This window comes from Salvelinus sp. IW2-2015, linkage group LG36 (assembly GCF_002910315.2).
Source record: "Salvelinus sp. IW2-2015 linkage group LG36, ASM291031v2, whole genome shotgun sequence".
Lineage (NCBI taxonomy): Eukaryota > Metazoa > Chordata > Actinopteri > Salmoniformes > Salmonidae > Salvelinus > Salvelinus sp. IW2-2015.
The window spans coordinates 3,483,770-3,505,173 of record NC_036875.1 but is presented as its reverse complement, the minus strand read 5'-3'; the positions used below and the strand labels follow the sequence as shown (position 1 = coordinate 3,505,173).

The 21,404-nt window shown below is 42.1% G+C and overlaps 1 protein-coding gene across 1 annotated transcript in view; it reads left to right on the top strand.

Annotated features, from left to right (window-relative positions):
* Positions 1-1,271: 1,271 nt before the first annotated feature.
* The window catches only part of itgbl1 (integrin, beta-like 1), a 128,700-nt gene continuing 108,567 nt past the window's right edge, over positions 1,272-21,404 (top strand). The window contains exons 1-2 of the mRNA XM_023981473.2: positions 1,272-1,456; positions 7,533-7,726. Of these exons, the coding sequence (XP_023837241.1) occupies positions 1,365-1,456; positions 7,533-7,726 (286 nt within the window). The 5' untranslated portion in view covers positions 1,272-1,364. The remainder of the gene's footprint in view (positions 1,457-7,532; positions 7,727-21,404) is intronic.

The following is a 21,404-nucleotide window of genomic DNA, read 5'->3' as shown; positions in this document are numbered from 1 at the left end:
GACTACATGGAACTTTATTCCACCTTAAGTAACTGATGCAAGCAGTAAAATTATATGTAAAAAACGGATAAAAATACACCTTATGGAACAGCAGGGACTGTGAAGCAACACAAACATAGGCACAGACACATGCATACACACACGTACACATGGATTTTGTACTGTAGATATATTGTAGTGGTGGAATAGGGGCCTGAGGGCACACAGTGTGTTGTGAAATCTGTGAATGAGCAGGAACAGCTAATGGGGATCCATAACAAATACAAATAGTACTGGTTACGTGCTGGGTAAAAAACAATGAAATGACAAAAGTTATTCAGCCAGAGACTAGTTTGAGTGAGAGGCTATGTTGCGACCCTGCAGCTCATGCCTCTCATCACATCAGCAGCAGACGGCTGCAGCTCGGCAGTGTTTGCGCGAATTCATCCCCCCCAGCAACAGTAGGTAGGCTACTGGGGCAAGCGGAAACAGGCACTGGCAGACCACAGGCCTCAAATGGAAATCCTAAATAGTGAAAATATACCACCAAAATTGTTTAACGTTTAAAGAAAGGTTTACAATAGGATTTTCCTGGCAATAGCGTGCAGCATCAGTTGGTTGGCAATGCGTGTGTGGTTTAAATCAGTGTTGATTATTGGTTTAGACAAGTCCATAATCCTTAAAAACACAACAGTCAGTGCAATCATGACATGGAAATTCAATACATGACAGTTATTTAGATAAATGTATTGCAAGAGTAAAAATAAATTGCCCCCACAATGAATTAATTGCAGGATTGTGGGAATCAGTCATTTGTCAGGTGTTGGTCTTCCAATAATCACAAAATAAAAACATCTAAATAGGCCTATAATAAAAAAATTATAATTACAGAATTGAAAAATGCTAATAAAATATTTACATTTTCAATGAATACTGCTTTGCAAAATGTGTCCATTAGTTTGACCATGGTCAGGTATACCTATTAGGGTACTTTTGATTCAATACTTGTCTTTGATCAAGAAACTCAGGACTCAGGAGAGAAAGAGAAAAAACCCCACAGATAAATCATATGTATGAAAGACTGTTTCTAATTACATAACTGTGACTGAACTTTTCTTTTCTTTTTTGGCAGGTTCCCCCTCTCCAACTCCTGCCCAGGACTGAGAGAGTCACAACTAATGAAAGGCACTTGTATGGAGAGAGAGACAGCTATTGGCCTCTGAAGGGTTGACCAGTTCTGTCCAGCCCGTTGCTCTCTCTCCCTCTCTCTGCTTCTCTTCCTCACTCCTTCTCTTCCTCGCTCCCTCTAGCTCTCCCTCTGTTTGGGAAAAAAGGGGGTAAAATCTTGTAGGCGACTTCACTCCAGGTTTCTGTGGGATTTAAACATGCGTGCGGAGGCTTTGGTGAACTGTATGTTAGTTCCCTGGCTTCTTATTCTGCTCACGGCTGTCGAGCAAAGTTTGTTACAATCGCTGGGGTGAGTTTTGGAGTTTCACCATGGCTTTCTTTTTCAGTTAGTTTGGGGGTTTCAAAGAGAGAGAGAGAGAGGGGGGGGGGGGGGGGGGGGGGGGGGGGGGCAGAGAAGTAGAGTAAAAGGTGCCGTTACAGTAGTGTACGTAAATGTGGTTGGTTAAGTTTGTACGGTCAGATTCTCTATTATGGAGGACAAGTTTTTTTATTTTATTGACAGATAAGAAAGTTGCTACCTCTGCACTGGGTAGGTGTTTTCAAAGGACATTATGTGATTGAAATGTTATTGTACAAATGTTACATCAATCGTGGAAAAGAATGTCTATGTCATATGAACTGTATCTGTACAGAATGTTGAGGACATTTTTATTCCCACATTCAGAGATCAAGCTGCATTTGCAGGATATGGACCCATTCCCTTGAAAATGAACTCTGTTTTTTTTTTCTTCTGTCATGAGTGCTTGTTTTGTGTTGTGTTGTATCATGCATCTGCATTTCTTATGATACTACACAAAACTAAACAAAAATAGACAGTGAAATAGTTGTCTGATGTGAATGTGGGAAACCACATCTTCCTTTGCCTTGGCCTTGAAGGGGAGCCTGCAGTAAGTATTGCCACATGACATTGCAGAGCATAGTCTGTAAACTTGACTCAGCTGAGGAGAGAAGGGGGTATTTACTCAAAATAGGTGCACCAGGGGGCTGTGTGTACGTGTGTGTGCGCGAGCGCGTGTGAATGTGGCCAATGTTGAGGCTGTGTAGGGTGTTTGTTGTTGTTTTATGTGGCTGGGTGGTAGGCCCCAAAATCCACAGCACATGTTAATTGGGAAATATAGAGTCTTTCTGTACCATTGCTGTAAATGTGTCAAGGATTAAGTCAAGGATTAATAACAGTATGTTGTTGTAGCCCATAGCTCAAATGCAGGTTTTAGTTTTTTCTCCCTTGTTGGTTTGTGTTTGTTAATGTGCCACCATTTCTTTTGAGATAAGGTATGCATGCGTTAGTCCATTAAGAGTGTAATAAGCTGTTCCTTTATCAAATTGGGGTGGCAGGAATATTTGATATTTGGGTTTTGCTCACCCTTTGGAATATTTCTGCTGTTCCTGAACAGGAAAGGCCTTAGCATGCGAGGGCAGGAATAGAAAAGAATGTCAGAAACCGAGACCAAAAGAAACATATCCCACTGAGAAATCTCTGAGTGAGTGGGCCAGCAAAACAAAAGCTTTGAAAGATCGCACGTCCGGAGCTGCAGTCCAAGTGGATTGACTGTACCGCCAGTTTGCTACAGCAGGAAAATAATTCTGCAGCAAGAGGAAATGTGGATTATAATTAATGGACATTTTTGTAGGGGTTGATCATTTTTTTTAAGGGCAAATCAAGCCTGAAATTTCAAAGTGGAAACTGCGAACTTTAGAATCCTTTGAAAAACTGAAATACACTACAAGTTTGCATTTCCTGCTTCGCAAATTGAGATCCTATACTGTATCTGTACAGTATGATATTTTCTTTGTTCTCGTTCTCCATTCCAACCTGGGTTAAATGCGAAAGACACATTTTAGCTGACTGCATTCAGTTGTGCAACTGAGTAGGTGTCCCCATTTTCCTTTCCCTTTAACCTATTTGAAATGACTCGGGACTCTGTCTCTCTTTCCTGAACATTGAACATGGACATACCTGTGTCTGTAGACTGTAGGTTTCTACCCCAGCTCTAACCTCGGCCATTATCAGTTGAATTACATAAAACAGAGAAACATTATGGCTATTGTCAAATGACCATTTTCTTATATTGCACTGGCTAGCTGTTGTCACACAGTAGCTCACCAGCCATAGGAGGTATTCCCACCTTTAGAGTACACTAGGTATTAGTTAGTTCATAGGTATTGGTTAGTTCACCTTATGCTTAAAATAGGACGTGCATAGTAATAGGAATGACATTACAATGAGAGAATCCATTCATTTGTGAGATACTCTGACAGCATTTGCAGAGCTGAACTTTCAGGAGCCACAAAAGATTTACAGTCAGAGAGAGAGGGAGAAGGTGGGAGAGAGAGGGGGGAAAGAGAGGAAAAACGAGAGGGGAAGCGGCATGGAGAGAGAGGAGGAGAGGATAGGAAGACAGAGAGAGTGAGAGAAACAGTCAGAAAGAAAGGGAAAGTGAGTACGGTTACAATTAAAGTTGTAAAACTTCACACAGTCACCTTGCACCTTGCACCAAGACAAATTACTTTTTCACAGGAAATAAAATGAGGGAAGAAAGTGAGGGAAGAGGGATTCTTGACTCTTGAGATGGGGATTGTTACCAGAGACCAGCACTGTTTACAAAAGGAAACACACATTACTATTCCCAAAAAGAAAATGGAAAAAGCTAAAAGAAGGGATGAGGAAAGGTATAGCATAGATATAGAATGTAGAGTGCCTTCAGAAAAAATTCACACCCCTTGACTTTTTACGGATTTTGTTGTGTTACATGCTGAATTTTAAATGGATTTAATTGAGATTTTTTGGCACTGGCCTGCACACAACACCCCATAATGTCATAGTGGAATGTTTTTCTATATTTTTAATTAAAAATGAAAAGCAGAAATGTTTTGAGTCAATAAGTATTGAACCTCTTTGTTATGGCAAGCCTAAATAAGATCAGGAGTAAAAATTAACTTAACACGACACATAATACGTTGCCTGGACTCACTTTGTGTGAAATAAGTGTTTAACATCATTTTTTATGACTACCTCATCTCTGTACCCCACATATACAATTATATGTAAGGTCCCTCAGTAGAGCAGTGGATTTCAAACACAGATTCAACCATAAAGACCAGGGAGGTTTTCCAATGCCTCGCAAAGAAGGAAGGGAACCTATTAGTAGATGGGTCTTTTTTTAAGCAGACATATCCCTTTGAGCCTGGTGAAGTTATTAATTGCACTTTCACTGCAAAGATACAGGCGTGCTTCCTAACTCAGTTGCCGGAGAGGAAGGAAACCGCTCAGGGATTTCACCATGAGGCCAATGGTGACTAAGACAGTTACAGAATTTAATGGTAGGAGAAAACTGAGGATGGATCAACAACACTGACTACACAATACTAACCTAATTGACAGAGTGAAAAGAAGGAAGCCTGTACAGAATACAAATTATTCCCAAACATGCATCCTGTTTGCAATGTTTGGGGCAAATCTAATACAACACATTACTGAGTACCACTCTCCATATTTTCAAGCGAAGCGGTGGCTGCATCAAGTTATGGGTATATAGCCGTGGGAAGATGCTTTGGAATATTCTAAAACATGCATCCGGTTTTCAACAAGGCTTACCAAGAAGACAGTGAATCTTCCTGAGTGGCCGAGTTACAGTTTTCACTTAAATCTAGTTGAAAATCTAAAGCAAGACCTGAAAATGGTTGTCTAGGAATGATCAACAACACATTTGACAGAGCTTGAAGAGCCAGGTGTGGAAAGTTCTTAGAGACTTACCCAGAAAGACTCACAGCTGTAATCACTGCAAAACTTGCTTCTACAAAGTATTGACTCAGGGGTGTGAATACTTACGTATGTAAATTAAATCTTTTTGTATTTCATTTTGAATAAATTAGCAACAATGTCTAAAAACATGTTTTTCCATTGTCATTGTGGGGTATTGTGTGTCGATGTTTGTGAAAAGATCAATTCTGAATTCAGGCTGTAACACAACAAAATGTGGAATAAGTCAAGAGGTATGAATACTTTCTGAAGGCATTGTACCTATAACACATACGAATAAAGGCCAAGATGAGAAATCGAATTGACAGACAGCCCTAATACATATATACAACAAATGTATTATAGACACACTGTATGTAGAGAAGTCCATCTCTCCTCCTCCCTTATTTTCTATTTGCTGAGTTGTCCCAACCCCAGTGCATACAGTGCCTTCGGAAAGTATTCAGACCCCTTGCATTTTTCACATTTTATAAGGTTACAGCCTTATTTTACAGTTGATTAAATCGTTTTTTCCCCTCATCAATCTACACACAATACCCCATAATGACAAAGCAAAAACTGTTTTTTTAGAAATGTTTGCAAATTTATTACAAATTTTAAAAAAGAAAAATCTAGTTTACATAAGTATTCAAACCCTTTACTCAGTACTTTGTTCAAGAAAGTTTGGTAGCGATTACGGCCTCAAGTCTCCTTGGGTATGACGCTACTAGCCCGGCACACCTGTATTTGTGGAGTTTTTCCCATTCTTCTCTGCAGATCCTCTCAAGCTCTGTCAGGTTGCATGGGGAGCGTTGCTGCACAACTATTTTCAGGTCTCTCCAGAGATGTTCGATCGGGTTCAAGTCCGTCTTTGGCTGGGCCACTCAAGGACATTCAGAGAATTGTACCAAAGCCACTCCTGCATTCTCTTGGCTGTGTGCTTAGGGTTGTTGTCCTGTTGGAAAGTGAACCTTCGCCCCACTCTGAGGTCCTGAGCACTATGGAGCAGGTTTTCATTAGGGATACCTCTGTACTTCACTCCGCTCATCTTTGCCTCGATCCTGACTAGTCTGCCAGTCCCTGTCGCAGAAAAACATTCCCAGAGCATGATGCTGCTGCCACCACCATGCTTCACTGTAGGGATAGTGCCAGGTTTCCTCCAGATGTGATGCTTGGCATTCAGGCCAAAGACTTCAATCTTATTTTCATCAAACCAGAGAATCTTGTGGTTAGAGTCATTTAGGTACCTTTTGGCAAACCACAAGAGGGCTGTCATGTGCCTTTTACTGAGGAGTTGCCTCCGTCTGGCCACTCTGCCATAAAGGCCCGATCGGTGGAGTGCTGCAGAGATGGTTGTCTTTCTGGTAGTTTGTCCCATCAAGAGCTCAGCATATGTGGGAACTCCTTTAATACTTTTAGAAAAACATTCCAGGTGTAGCTGGTTGGGAGAATGCAAAGAGTGTACAAAGCTGTCATCAAAGCAAAGGGTGGCTAAAAAATCTCAAATATAAAATACACAACGTTTTTGGTTGCTACATGATTCCATATGTGTTATTTCATAGTATTGATGTCTTCAATATTATTCTATAATGTAGAAAATAGTAAAAATAAAGACACTCCTTGAATGTGTAGGTGTGTCATTTGACTGGTACTGTGTATATATATGACATAGGGAAAACAAGTTTTTGACTGCACTGGGCCTTTTATCCTTTTTGGCATTCAGAAGATTCAAGCCAAGAAGTATAGGCTATGACTTTTAAAAGTCAAAGAAGTACACTATATGCCATGATGTTTTGTAGATTTAATGTTTGTAAAATAGTTGTACAGCCTGAGGACATTTAGTAAGATGGTATTCATGGCACTCAGGGGCCAAATCTGTGGTGGCTCTATATCTAAAAATGTTTAGGGGAACTAAATCTACCTCTGTGCCAAATGTGGTGTTTGTCTCAAAATAGGCCTTGTGAAATGTAAAATTTCATTACCATCTATGGCTATTTTGTAAGATGACTACCAAGGTCTCCAGTGGCCAAATCTGTGGTGGCTCCATATCTAAATCTATTCGGAGTAAATTAATCTACCGCAAAGCAAATTTGGTGCGTTTGTCTTGAAAAAGTCCAGATAAATAGTGCTAACGACAGCAGCCATTTTGTAAGATGGTCGCCACGGACACCAGGGGTCAAATCTGGGGCGGCTTCATATCTAAATATTTTCAGGGTACATGAATCTACATCTTTTCCAAATTTGGTGCTTTTATCTAAAAGTGAACGATTTATCAGTTTAACTGCCCCACTGTAGGGCATTGGGGATGGGATTAAGGATGGTCTATCCGGATGGTCTTCCAGGTTCAATCCCAGTTGTAGGCAATCATTTTGTACTTTTATTTTTTCTGTTTCTAACCATATCCCAAACCTAAACGCTAACCTTAACGGCAACACATTCCACACTCAATGGACGGCTCTACAGACTGCCCCATACGCCATAATTAAAAGGGCCAGCCAAGCCATCTCTCTGTTGCTGCAGTTATGGCCAGTTATGGCGATTGTGTTGATAATAATATACTTAATACATCAAATATGTGATCTATAGGCTATAGAAATATAAAAAGTTAATCCTCTTGTTTTCCCAGGCAGGTATGTACGCTGTCTGCTGAGTCATCCCAGCGGCGGTGCAAGACCCCTGAAGGCCTTATCTGCAGTGGTAGGGGAGAGTGTGACTGTGGGGCTTGCATATGCCAGGTCGCAGAGCCAGGGAACTACTATGGACCACGCTGTGAATGCCATGACTGGGTCTGTGCTACATATGACGGGAAGACATGTGGAGGTAAGGGATAGGGCGATACAGAGACACTCACTTAGTCAGCAGGGTGTATGGTTCCTCCCAAGGGTTCTCTCCTCTACAGTTTTTCTTGTGACTGTTGCTCCCTCTTTTGGTTGATTGATTGAATTGTAAAGCATTTGATGTCATTGAAAAAAATACTGTAGGTAACCGTAGTATGCACAGTACAAGGACGTGTACTCTCACGGTTTGAAAAAGTGCAGCAGACCAGTAACAACGGTTTTAACATGTCAGTGGATGCATGGTGCAACACGTTTTGACCCAGCCCGGTCTTCCCGAAGATAAGTTATAAAGCAGACATCTTCTCTCTCAGATTGCCAACATTCTGGAAAGCTCTTTGGTTTGACTCAACCAGACTGACGTTATCATCGGGTTAGCGGTCAATACCAAGTGTGTGAGAAGAATAGCTAGGCCTCATCCTGGAGTCACACTAAAAATCCTCCTCCAGGTTTTATTAAGGCCGTTGATATGTTCCCACAGTCTTTCATTGTAGGGGAGAGTACATTCAGCATCACTCTGTAAAGGGAATTATTTCAGGATGTTGAGAATCCCAGGAAATAATCAGAATTAATACAAAAATGACATTTTTGAAAACATACACTACATGACCTGCTCGTCGAACATCTCATTCCATTCAGCCACAAGAGCATTAGTGAGGTGATACTGATATTGGGCGATTAGGCCTGGCTCGCAGTCGGCGTTCCAATTCATTCCAAAGGTGTTCAATGGGGTTGAGGTCAGGGCTCTGTGCAGGCCAGTCAAGTTCTTCCACACCGATCTCGACAAACCATTTCTGTACGGACCTCGCTTTGTGCACAGGGGCATTGTCATACTGAAACAGGAAAGGGCCTTCCCCAAACTGTTGCCACAAAGTTGGAAGCACAGAATCGTCTAGAATCTCGTTGTATGCCGTAGCGTTGGGATTTCCCTTCACTGGAACTAAGTGGCCTTGCCCAAACAATGAAAAACAGCCCCATACCATTATTCCTCCTCCACCAAACTTTACAGTTGGCACTATGCATTGGGGCAGGTAGTATTCTTCTGGCATCCGCCAAACCCAGATTCGGCCAGATGGTGAAGCGTGATTCATCACTCCAGAGAACGCGTTTCCACTGCTCCAGGGTCCAATGGCGGAAAGCTTTACACCATTCCAGCCGACGCTTGGCATTGCACATGGTAATCTTAGGTTTGTGTGCGGCTGCTCGGCCACGGAAACCCATTTCACGAAGCTCCTGACGAACAATTATTGTGCTGACGTTGCGTCCAGAGGCAGTTTGGAACTCGGTAGTGAGTGTTGCAACCAAGGACAGACCATTTTTTTCCACGCTGCGAGCTCCAGCACTCGGCAGTCCCATTCTGTGAGCTTATGTGGCCTACCACTTCACAGCTGAGCCGTTGTTGCTCCTAGACGTTTCCACTTCATCAATAACAGTGCTTACAGTTGACCGGGGAAACTCTAGCAGGGCAGGAATTTGATGAACTGACTTGTTGGAAAGGTGGTATCCTATGATGGTGCCACGTTGAACGTCAAAGAGAGTAAGGCCATTCTACTGCCAATGTTTGTCTATGGAGATTGCATGGCTGTGTGCTCGATTTTATACACCTGTCAGCAATTGATGTGGCTGAAATAGCCGAATCGATTCATTTGAAGGGGTGTCCACCAGTGGTGTAAAGTAAAAGTAAAAAGTAAAGTAAAATTAAGTAAAAAAGTAAGTAAAAATACTTTAAAGTACTTTACTATTTACATTTTGGACAACTTTTACTTTTACTAGAAAATAGTGCACTTTTTACTCCATACATTTTCCCTGACACCCAAAAGTACTAATTACATTTTGAATGCTTAGCAGGACAGGAAAATGGTCCAATTCACACACTTATCAAGAGAACATCCCTTATCATCCCTACTGCCTCTGATCTGGCGGAGTCACTAAACATGAATGCTTCATTTGTAAATGATGTCTGCTGGAGTGTGCCCCTCTCTGTAAAAAAGAAGAAAAAGAAAATGGTGCTGTCTGATTTGCTTAATATAAGGAACTTGAAATGATTTATACTTTTATTTTTGGTACTTAAGTATATTTTAGCAATTACATTTACTTTTCATACTTAAGCATATGTAAAACCAAATACTTTTAAACTTTCACTCGAGTAGTATTTTACTGGGTGACTTTCACTTTTACTTCAGTCATTTTCTATTAAGGTATCTTTACTTCTCACAAACACTGAGTACATTTTTTTGCACTTTTAACATAGGCCCGGTTGTTAATTTATATCCCAGCTATAATTCCTTGCATTACGACAGGGAAGAAAACACTTACCCCAAGGCATTTAAAAAAAAACTATATTAGCCCGCACAGCTACAAGGATGCAATTTCATGCTAGGTTTAGGATCTCATACTGAAGCATATAGAGACCCCAACTGATATATAGAAAGATCTTTAAATTATCTACTTTGGTTTAGATACAAGAATCATGAATCCTCTAACACAATAAATTAATTTGTGAAAATAATTTTTGGGGACCTAACTTGCTTACCACTTTTTCCATGTGGTTTCTTCCTTTACAGACTCCATGAAATTATGACCTCTTCCTAAATATTTCAAATCAAATCAAAGTTTATTTGTCACGTGCGCTGAATACAACAATACTTACAGTGAAATGCTTACTTACAGGCTCTAACCAATAGTGCAAAAAAGGTATTAGGTGAACAATAGGTAAGTAAAGAAATAAAACAACAGTAAAAAGACAGGCTATATACAGTAGCGAGGCTATAAAAGTAGTGAGGTTACATACAGACACCGGTTAGTCAGGCTGATTGAGGTAGTATGTACATGTAGATATGGTTAAAGTGACTATGCATATATGATGAACAGAGAGTAGCAGTAGCCTAAAAGAGGGGTTGACGGTGGTGGGTGGGACACAATGCAGATTGCCCGGTTAGCCAATGTGCGGGAGCACTGGTTGGTCGGCCCAATTGAGGTAGTATGTACATGAATGTATAGTTAAAGTGACTATTCATATATGATAAACAGAGAGTAGCAGCAGCGTAAAAAGAGGGGTTGGGGGGGGGCATACAATGCAAATAGTCCGGGTAGCCATTTGATTACCTGTTCAGGAGTCTTATTGCTTGGGGGTAAAACTGTTGAGAAGCCTTCTTGTCCTAGACTTGGCACTCCGGTACCGCTTGCCATGGGGTAGTAGAGAGAACAGTCTATGACTGGGGTGGCTGGGGTCTTTGACAATTTTTAGGGCCTTCCTCTGACACCGCCTGGTGTAGAGGTCCTGGATGGCAGGCAACTTAACCCCAGTGATGTACTGGGCCGTACGCAATACCCTCTGTAGTGCCTTGCGGTCAGAGGCCGAGCAATTGCCGTTCCAGGCAGTGATGTAACCAGTCAGGATGCTCTCGATGTTGCAGCTGTAGAACCTTTTGAGGATCTGACCATCCATGCCAAATCTTTTTAGTTTCCTGAGGGGGAATAGGCTTTGTCGTGCACTCTTCACAACTGTCTTGGTGTGTTTGGACCATTCTAGTTTGTTGTTGATGTGGACACCAAGGAACTTGAAGCTCTCAACATGCTCCACTACAACCCCGTCGATGAGAATGGGGGCGTGCTCGGTCCTCCTTTTCCTATAGTCCACAATAATCTCCTTAGTCTTGGTTACGTTGAGGAATAGGTTGTTATTCTGGCACCACCCGGCCATGTCTCTGACTTCCTCCCTATAGGCTGTCTCGTCGTTGTCGGTGATCAGGCCTACCACTGTTGTGTCGTCTGCAAACTTAATGATGGTGTTGGAGTCATGCCTGGCCATGCAGTCGTGGGTGAACAGGGAGTACAGGAGGGGACTGAGCACGCACCCCTGGGGAGCTCCAGTGTTGAGGATCAGCATGGCAGATGTGTTGCTACCCACCCTCACCACCTGGGGGCGGCCCGTCAGGAAGTCCAAGATCCAGTTGCAGAGGGAGGTGTTTAATCCCAGGATCCTTAGCTTAGTGATGAGCTTTGAAGGTACTATGGTGTTGAACGCTGAGCTGTAGTCAATGAATAGCATTCTCACATAAGTGTTCCTTTTGTGCAGGTGGGAAAGGGCAGTGTGGAGTGCAATAGAGATTGCATCATCTGTGGATCTGTTTGGGCGGTATGCAAATTGGAGTCGGTCTAGGGTTTCTGGGATATTGGTGTTGATGTGAGCCATTACCAACCTTTCAAAGCACTTCATGCGGTATTTGGACCAAATTATACATTTTGTGTATGGTTTCTGTCACGGCTGACTAGGTGTGTTGGTAGGAATCAGGTGCAGAGAGCAGAGAGTTCCAGGGGAAAAATGCACTTTTTTCCGGCACCGAAAATGGTAATGCCCAAAACACAGGGCGCAAAACACTGACCAACCCAAACACAGGGTAAACACGGTCCGGAGCACAACAACACCTACGACACAAACGTGAACACAAAAATAATCCCGCACGACAAAGGGCGGGTTCCACACGCTCATATAGGGAAGCAAATCAAGAAAACACAAAACGGAACAGGTGCAACTAATAAGACAAAACTAACAGAAAAGGGAAAAGGGATCGGTGGCGGCTAGTAGGCCGGTGACGACGACCGCCGAGCACCGCCCGAACAAGCGGGGGAGCCAACTTCAGCGGGAGTAGTGACAGTTTCTTAGAAACAAGGGTAATTCACACTACCCCTTTCCTCAGCAGCTGGAAGCTCATTTAAATGTGACAGCCATTCATTTCAATAGAGATCGAAAAGTACATTTTGAAAGTAGTCATTTGGTCTGACCGGTTGCTGCTTTATCGGTACATAATAAGAATGCTCTGGCCTTATTAGTTCTAGAACACACATCAGAAAAATCATACATTTTGGAATAGACAGCTTGCCATCCACATGCGTCATGGTGGCATTAGCTTCTGTTAGATAGCCCGTCTGTTTTTGAAGTTGGGCGGCCGTTCAGTTGACATTTCGGTAATTGTTCTCAGAAAGGAGATGTGCGTCCACACAAATCCATGGAGTAGTTTGAGCTTGAGTGCACACCTCTCTAGCATCAAATATGTCCACTCTTTCCCTCATCCTCTTCAGTCTCTTGTGGTTATTGGCATTGTTCCTTGAAATAATAAAGACATTTTGAGTGCTGACATCCAGTCATGGACTACAGGGATCATGGCTCTGGGCGTAATGAAATAAATGGATTTGGAAAAATAAAACAACTCAAGTTCGAGATTCTTTCTTGTGGGAAAAAAAAACGAAATAATTTTGTCTTTGCAAGGGGAATTGGTGTTATTAAGCTACTGTCAATCAAATGTGATTTTTTTTAGCTGTATTGGGGTTCATATTTATTCCTGTTTCCTCTTATTAAGTGGAAGGGAAGCACTTCATGCATTGTTTGTTAATAACATTTCTACAGGCACTTCAAGCATCTGAACATTTAACTTGTTGTATTAACAGATAGCAACTGCTGTGCAGTCGCCAAACATTCCACATCCTGAACACCTGATACAAATTATCCTGAAACATGCTGCAATCGTTCTTCTTTGAAACCAGTGGAACTAAATCAAAGCATTCACACTGATGAATACCATCGTAACAGCTACTTTACTATCCAATTTCATGAACTTGAAAGTAATAAATAGATTTTTGAGTAAAGATTTACAGTCTTGAACAGGCCTAAAGGCATGTGTGTGTGTGTGTGTGTGTGTGTGTGTGTGTGTGTGTGTGTGTGTGTGTGTGTGTGTGTGTGTGTGTGTGTGTGTGTGTGCGTGTGTGTGAGCTCCTTCAGGAGAGTGTGTGTTAGTGTATGTGTGTACGTGTGCACCAATGGAGGCTCCTCAGAGGAGGAAGGGGAGGACCATTCTCTTCAGTGAATTTTTTCTTCTTCTTCTAAATAGTAACATTTAAAAGATTATGCTTTTTAAATAAAACTATACAAAATATATTCACCAGTGGAGGCTGCCGAGGGGAGGACGGCTCATAATAATGGCTGGAACCGAGCTAATGGAAGGGCATCAAACACGTTTGATGTATTTTATACCATTTCACTTATTCCACTCCAGCCATTACCACGAGCCCGTCCTTCCCAATCAAGGTGACACCCACCTCCTGTGAAATTTACGTCACCAAATAATTGATTTAAACACACTGCTTTGCAATTAAGGTCTACAGTAGCCTCAACAGCACTCTGTAGGGTAGCACTATGGTGTAACCAGAGGACAACTAGCTTCCGTCCTCCTCTGTGTACATTGATTTCAATACAAAACCTAGAATGCTCATGTTTCTCACCCCCTTCCATAGACTTACACAGTAAGTAGTAAGGACGTCCTCCAACCTATCAGAGCTCTTGCAGCATGAACTGACATGTTGTCCAGCCAATCAAAGGATCAGAGAATTAATCTAATACTGAAAGCACAAGCTACATTTAGCTAGCACTGCAGTGCATAAAATGTGGTGAATAGTTGACTCAGATAGAAAGACAATAGTTTAACAGTTTTGAACACATACATTTCTTCAAAAATGAAGGAGAAGTAGGAGAAAGAGAGAGAGAGAGAAAGCTATATTTTGTATTTTTGTCACTTTCACTTACTTAGCTAGCGGATGCAGCTAGCTAGTTTAGCCTACTCAAACACCCGGCTTAAACAGAGAGGGATTCTATGTTAGCTAGCTGGGTAAGGCTATCCAACACTGGAACTCATGGTAAGCTTTTATTGCCACCGGGGCCCGCCGGTGTAACTGATAAACCGCTTTCTGTACACTGTACTACATGATTGTTGTGGGTTTACTAACACTTTAGTTCTAGTAGATATGTTGACTAAGATGTTAGCTAATATGGTGACAACGATGTAGGCTGTGTGTATCGATTAGCGGTTTGGCGTGGAACGTTTTTTCCGCCTGGTCACAGACAGCTGTTGTGTTGTGCACTGAAGTCCACAAGTGAAGAGAAAATGTGAGAGGCGGAGGGTGTGTAGATGCGAGCAGGAATTATACAACGAGACAAGTGATCATGCTGTTTGAATGTGGCTGCTATGAAAGTGAACTGTGTGCGGGTGATCAGGGGTGTATTCATTCTGCTGATTCTGTTGAAAAACGTTTCTTAAACGGAAGCAAATGAAACGGGGAAATAAAAATAAGGTCATGCTCCTAAAAAAAAAACGTGTCCTCCCTAATCTTAAATGGACCCGACCGCCACTGGTGTGCACCTGCACCTGCTTGCCTGTGTGTGAGGGGGAGAGTGATTTATTTGGGCAGACAGGTTGGGAGCTGGTGAGGAGCTCATTATGGTTCACGGGTCCGGAGAGTGAAGGTTCTGCCTCAGCCTGATAATGGGGTTTCACTCACCCATACACACTGCAAAATGGGCCAATGTCTGGAGTTAGACATTCACACACACACACGCACGCACACTTGCACATTCATCCACATGTGTGTACTGCCTAATGTTACTCAAAACAGTAAGAAGACGACCAAATGGAGCACTTCTCTCTCTCACTGCATTTGCCATGTTCTCTCGCCGCTGTTCTGTGCCCAGCATCCATGCTCTTCCTGTGGCTCACTTATCTCTGCCTCTCCCAACTGCCCCCAGATAAGATTCTATGGATTTTCCTCCTTAGGGCTAAACGATGGGTTTTCCTCCTCCGAACACATTAGCTGGGCTGCCATTGAACTTGAGCTTTTCCTTTGGATGCTATTCATCAGTGACACGTGGCCTAGATGCACCGCTAGCCAAAGCAACAAGTAGCGACTGTAGTGACTCGCCGTTGCAGTCATCTGAGAATGAATTGGCTTAAATCTGGAAGAGATGTTCAGTAGCAAGATACATGTATGTCTGGCATGTTGAGTTAGCTGTCTGTCACTGCAAAATGTCTGATCATGTGACATTTCTTCAAAGGTTTGAGAGACAATATACTATTGTATCTCGTTTGCGATCTCAAGCCGCCTGGAGGTTTGATTCGCATGAAGTCCTTGTCTCCTCTGTCCATCTGTTGTGCAAATAGAAAGACACAATGTGCATCGTTTTTGTTGATAACAGTAAGGCATGGCATGCTTTTGAATAGTATGACGGTAGTCTAATTTCATATCAACATTACAAAGAGGTAACAGAGTTCACTCAGAGGTGGCAGACTCCTAGTTTTCCCTGAAATCCCCCGGGCGCCATAATTCCATGTGAGCAAAAAGGGCCCATTTAAATCTGGTGGGCACTCTGCCCGAGCGTTCCCAGGATCATGTGTGAGTCCTAAACACCCTATTCCCTATAAATTGCCATTACTGGGGGTGTAACGGCGTTCCTCTCTCTCTTCATACGAAGAGGAGGAGCAAGGATTAAACCAAGGTGCAGCGCGTTGAAATGACATACTGAAGTTTATTTCAAGAAGAACAAAACGAACTATACTTGAAATGATACAAAATAACAAAACGAAAGTAGACAGACTTAGAACGACAAACTACATGAAACACGAAGAACGAACGAACAAGTACTTACTACAAAACAAACAAACGAACGAAACAGTCCCGTATGGTGCAAACATATACACAGACACAGGAGACAAACACCCACAAAACACCAGTGAAACCCTGGCTGCCTTAGTATGACTCTCAATCAGGGACAACGATACACACCTGTCTCTGATTGAGAATCATACCAGGCCAAACACAAAATCCCAACATAGAAAAACAAACCTAGACCAACCCACCCAACTCACGCCCTGACCAACTAAAACAAACACATAACAAAGGAAAACAGGTCAGGAACGTGACAGGGGGGGAATATGCTACTGCAGTCCTGTGCAGGACTTACCTGTTATCTGTTTTGTTTTTGTCTTGGTTTGTCCCTGATCAGCCTTGTATATTTCTGTCTATTGGCTTAATATAATCACGAAAACAACAGTATAAAACAGAAAATAGGAGAGGATCCCAGGAATAAAGTCATATTAAATGATCTATTGTATGTAAACAGCCACAACTTGATTGAACTTTCCCCATTGTTGGCGTAGTAACCTTTAATTGGTGCACAATTAAAACATGTCATTCCTTTGGTATAATGTGTTTTTGTTCTGAACGTGGTCCTCCCAGAATTATGGCGACTCGACGTGGCAATGTTTCCATCCCTTTCACAGTGTTTACATTTTTTTTTATAGGATTATTCCGTTTTTTAATGAGCCAGGTGAAATAACTGGTCTCTCTCTCTCTCTCTCTCTCTCGCCTAATTTTTTTCCCACTGTCAGACACACTAAGTAAGACCTGGGGCACAACAGGTTACTAGCAGCCTGTTCAAGGTGATCTGAATGTGAATTATGTGCAAAGCTCATTCTTGAAGTAATCATCAGATGAGGCTAGCGAGTGAATGTTGTTTAAAGATGTTAAGAACGTTGCAAATTGTTGTAGGTAGGTCAACCTTCCCATCAAGGTGTTCTGCAATACTGCATAAACGGATGCAGTGAGTGAACTCCATGTCTTCCTTACTGAAGAAAAGTATTCACCTTCGCAGATGATAATGGTAATTCGGTCTTGCAAGTAACGATTTATTGCCAGATGGGTTATAATTACATTTTTATTTGGTTTATTCATTGAAGATGAATTAAAGGCCCAGTGCAGTCAAAAATGTGATTGCCCGTGTTGTATATATATTTCCACACTATGAGGTTGGAATAATAGTGTGAAATGTAAAAAGATTATGATAATGGACTTTTAGTGTAATACGAGCTGTTTGAAAAGACCGCCTGAAATTTCAGCCTGTTTTGCTGGAATGGAGTTTTGGCCTGCCTGGTGAATTAGTTTATAGACCAATAAGAGAGTTCCAAACCTCTCTGCCTATAACAGCTCGTTTTCAGTTTTCCCCTCCCCAGTCCTAATTAAAATATATTGCTTGAGAAATTGCTCTTGCTAAGAAGCTTTTTCTTCTTTTTGAAAATTTTAAATGAAAACAATCACAGTATGGTAATTACCCAGTAATTGTTACCCAGAAAGGATTTGATATTGAGATAAAAACGTCTTCATTGGGCCTTTGAGCAACTCATTTTGCATGGGTCAGATGCTCTCAACCCTTTTGTAACGCCAACTCTCTGTCTCTTCCCCCAGAGGACCTTCAGCAAAAAGCTAAATGTCTCTCCAGTCTGAAAGAATCTGTATCTTTATGATTTGTGTGGATTGGATCATCTCTCTGTGTCCTCCTCTCTCCTCTATCTCCGAGGGGTGGTTGGTTGAAAGGGGAAAGTGAGAAAACGGGCAAGAGAAAATCCCTTTTCTGCTGATTGACTGCCCTAGCTGTGCTCTGTCAGAAAGGTCTTTAGATGTGTGTTCAGTTCTCTCTCTCTCTCTATCTCCCTACTGAAGGCTTTGGGGTTTCAGAGTCTCCTTCACTGTTCTGTTCCAGGCAGTCCTGCCTCCAGTCAGCCCTGCCACGGCACAAGGCGATCCCACCCCAGGGGAGTTTACGTAATTCTGGGCTTGGCTTAATCTGAAATCCCCCCCTGCCTGCCTCTGAGTAGTTCCGACTCCTTTGGACACAACAGTTGTGGGTGTCTGGCAGATGCATCATCTTCGTCAAGTTGAGTACACGTCAGTGTGCTGTAAGAAAAAGGTTTCCCCACATTCCCTGAATGCAGGAAAGGGAGAGTTTCCATGGCTCACTTGAACAGGAATCTTATATCCTCCAAACTTGAGGCAAACTATTGTAGAAGATATTTTGGCATTATGATCCACAACCCAGATGTCACAGGAAAGACGTAATATTCTGGTTGTTGTCTGGTTAGATTACAACCACATAAAGACTTCTCTTATTTGTTGTGGGGAAAAAAACATATTTTTTCAACCAGTATACAACCTGACCGAGATAAGATTGCCATTGCAACCAGTTTGCCCCCTGGGTAAGCTCTCCTCTGGCATTTGATGTCCTCATTGCAATTGTTGATGGTATTTGAAAATGTCCAGTCTCTTCGTCCACCAATAGAACAACACCCTTTGTCGACTACGGATTTACTGGTCTCTGAATTTGCAGCAAGGATTCTACAGTACTCTGCTGTACTTATTATTATACCTTATTACCCTGTCCCTCATTCTCCATTTCTTTCCTTCCTGGTGTATATTTTGATGTGCTCTAATACAGATGTGATGCACTGTGTGCTAGTATGATGACTCACCTAATGGGTCCAGTGCCGGCTATGAAGGAAAGGTTGAGAGCTGCTCTCTGATGTGTGTTCAGGTTCCTCAGGGAGTTACATTAGACCGTTTCATGCTTGGAACACTGCAGCCATATGCCCGGCACAATGATCATGAATAATACTGTGGTACTGTGGTGTTATACACTATTTTTGGGGACCCTTTTAGCTTTTTAGCACTACTGTCAGAAATACTGGCTGAATTTCTTTCTTTTTGACTCTGCATAATCTCGTTAACTGTACCCGGCTGGTATCCTTCCGTTATATATTTTCCAGCAGTTCAGATTCGCAACTGTACAGTTCTGGACAATCAGGGGACAGTTATTGCCTGTGGTCTATCTATGACTCTGGTCTCTTTCTCAGCCTTCTGCGGCTCTATAAGGATAGATTATTACTTGAGACATGTGACTCCTTCCTCTCTCGCTGAAGACGTGACCTGACGTGCAGCCATTTCACGCTCCGCATCACAGAAGAAAAGAGAGCAAGGATGGAGTAATTACTTACCAACATTTTTCTGTGTTTAATAGAGACAGTGAATGGAAAAATGCCATCAGACTATAAAACCCGGGAACCAAGCGGTAAATGAACACAGAAGACAATCAAACGTTTTTCCTAATTTGCTCATTACAGAACCAGGTTTTCAGCTAGGGGTCCTCATCGTTTTTGTATAATAGTCTTGAATTAAATCAAATTGTATTTGTCACATGCTTCGTAAACAACAGGTGTAGACTAACAGTGAAATGCTTACTTGTGGTGGTTGTATTAACTTAAACTAGTTTGAGATTCTTAATGACAGTCCTGTTCTCTCTTTTTAGCTAATTTTAGAGTAATTTACATATCCCTGTGTTTATATATTGTTGAAATCCACTCCATATACAGCTGGATGTGTCATGGTAAAGTCTAATGAGTAGCTCATAACAGGAATGACACATCACCATCTTTGTCCATTTTTAGCTGAACACTCAGGGTAGGTTATATCACTCAAGATTGCTTCATTATTATCTTAAACTGTGTTTCAAACAAGCCCACTTTGTTGTTCACCTCTATCTAAATGATATATCCACCATTTATCAGTGGACAGGAAAGACGTGACGAATAAAAAACACTAAAATTAGCCTCCTGAATGAGTCATTGCTTCTCTCCCCATAAACAGTTTATCTGATGGTGACGGTGCATCACCTATCTTTAACTCCCACAGCTGCTGGGCTTGATCAAAGTCTTTCCCAAGGCCTTATTGGCTGGATCTGTCTATCTGCTTCATTATCATTGGCTGGGTCTATCTGTCCGAGCGTGTCATTGGCTAAATATGTCTGTCAATCAGTAAAGAAGGATCTGGGCACCCTATGGCTAAGGGAATTTGCTACCAAGGAGACAGGTCTTAAACGGAGGAGGGACAGCAAGCCCTGCTATCTTCTAGGCACCGGCCACACAGAGACTGATGAAAATGCACAAAGACCTCACCATGCATCTGTTTATCCATCAAAGTTAAACTCATTTCAAGTTTTGACACTTCACGTTTCCTCTGTCCTCCATCAACATATGGGCCCCATAGACTTGACAATGTGGGCCCCATGGCTTGACAATGACAGCAACGGAGTTGGCGAGAGCACAAAAAGACGTGGGAGCGTAGTCATTAAGTCGTACAAACACTTCAATACACTATAGTAACATGTACAGCTGTGATGGTGGACGCCTCAGCCTGCCCGGGCTTGGCTATGTTGTCTTTCAGTTGAAGGTTATTCAGATGGACGCCATATTCTGGGGCTGGGTTCGGCCTGTGACGTGCTGACAGCTTTGATGATGGCTGTAACACTCAGAGAAGCGAGTGTTGTTGAGAATACAGCTGCTCTACAGCTACCCACAGGACACATTCTGTCCACCGCTAGCCACCATTGTTGTACCATTGTTGTACAGATCTATTTTACATCTAGATAACAAACATTTCTCCATACTTTTGGGGTTGTTTTTCAGTTGTTTGAGTAAATGACTTATTTTTGAGTGCCACATTGGCAAAATACTGAGCATGACAGATGAATCCTGCATTTTTCCCCCTTTCTTTTAAGAAGGATTGAATAAAATACATGAGCACCGAATCAGTAAATACTTGAGCTGGAAACCTTCACTTGAGTTGTGTACTTAAACAAAAGCGACAAGGGGATAGAACGGAGACATTTGATCGTGGACATTTCCACTTTTTGCATGGATATTTTTAAGATAAGTGTTTTGGATAGAACAACACTACATGATATGAAATAACCTGGGTATAAAAAAAACTCCTCTGCAGTCTGGTGGGACAGATCAGTAATGAGAGGAGCGTGATGAGGACAAGGCCTATTTTTATGGCCTGATGGATAGCCCTTGAAGAGGACATCACATTTCCATGATGGACGAGGCAGACGAATGATGGAGTATGACATGCAAGGCCCCAGCAAAACGCGACTAGAGCAACATTTATAATAACTTGTCAACAGACCTCATATGCATTGTATGAATTCCCCCGTGTTCAACATTGCACAC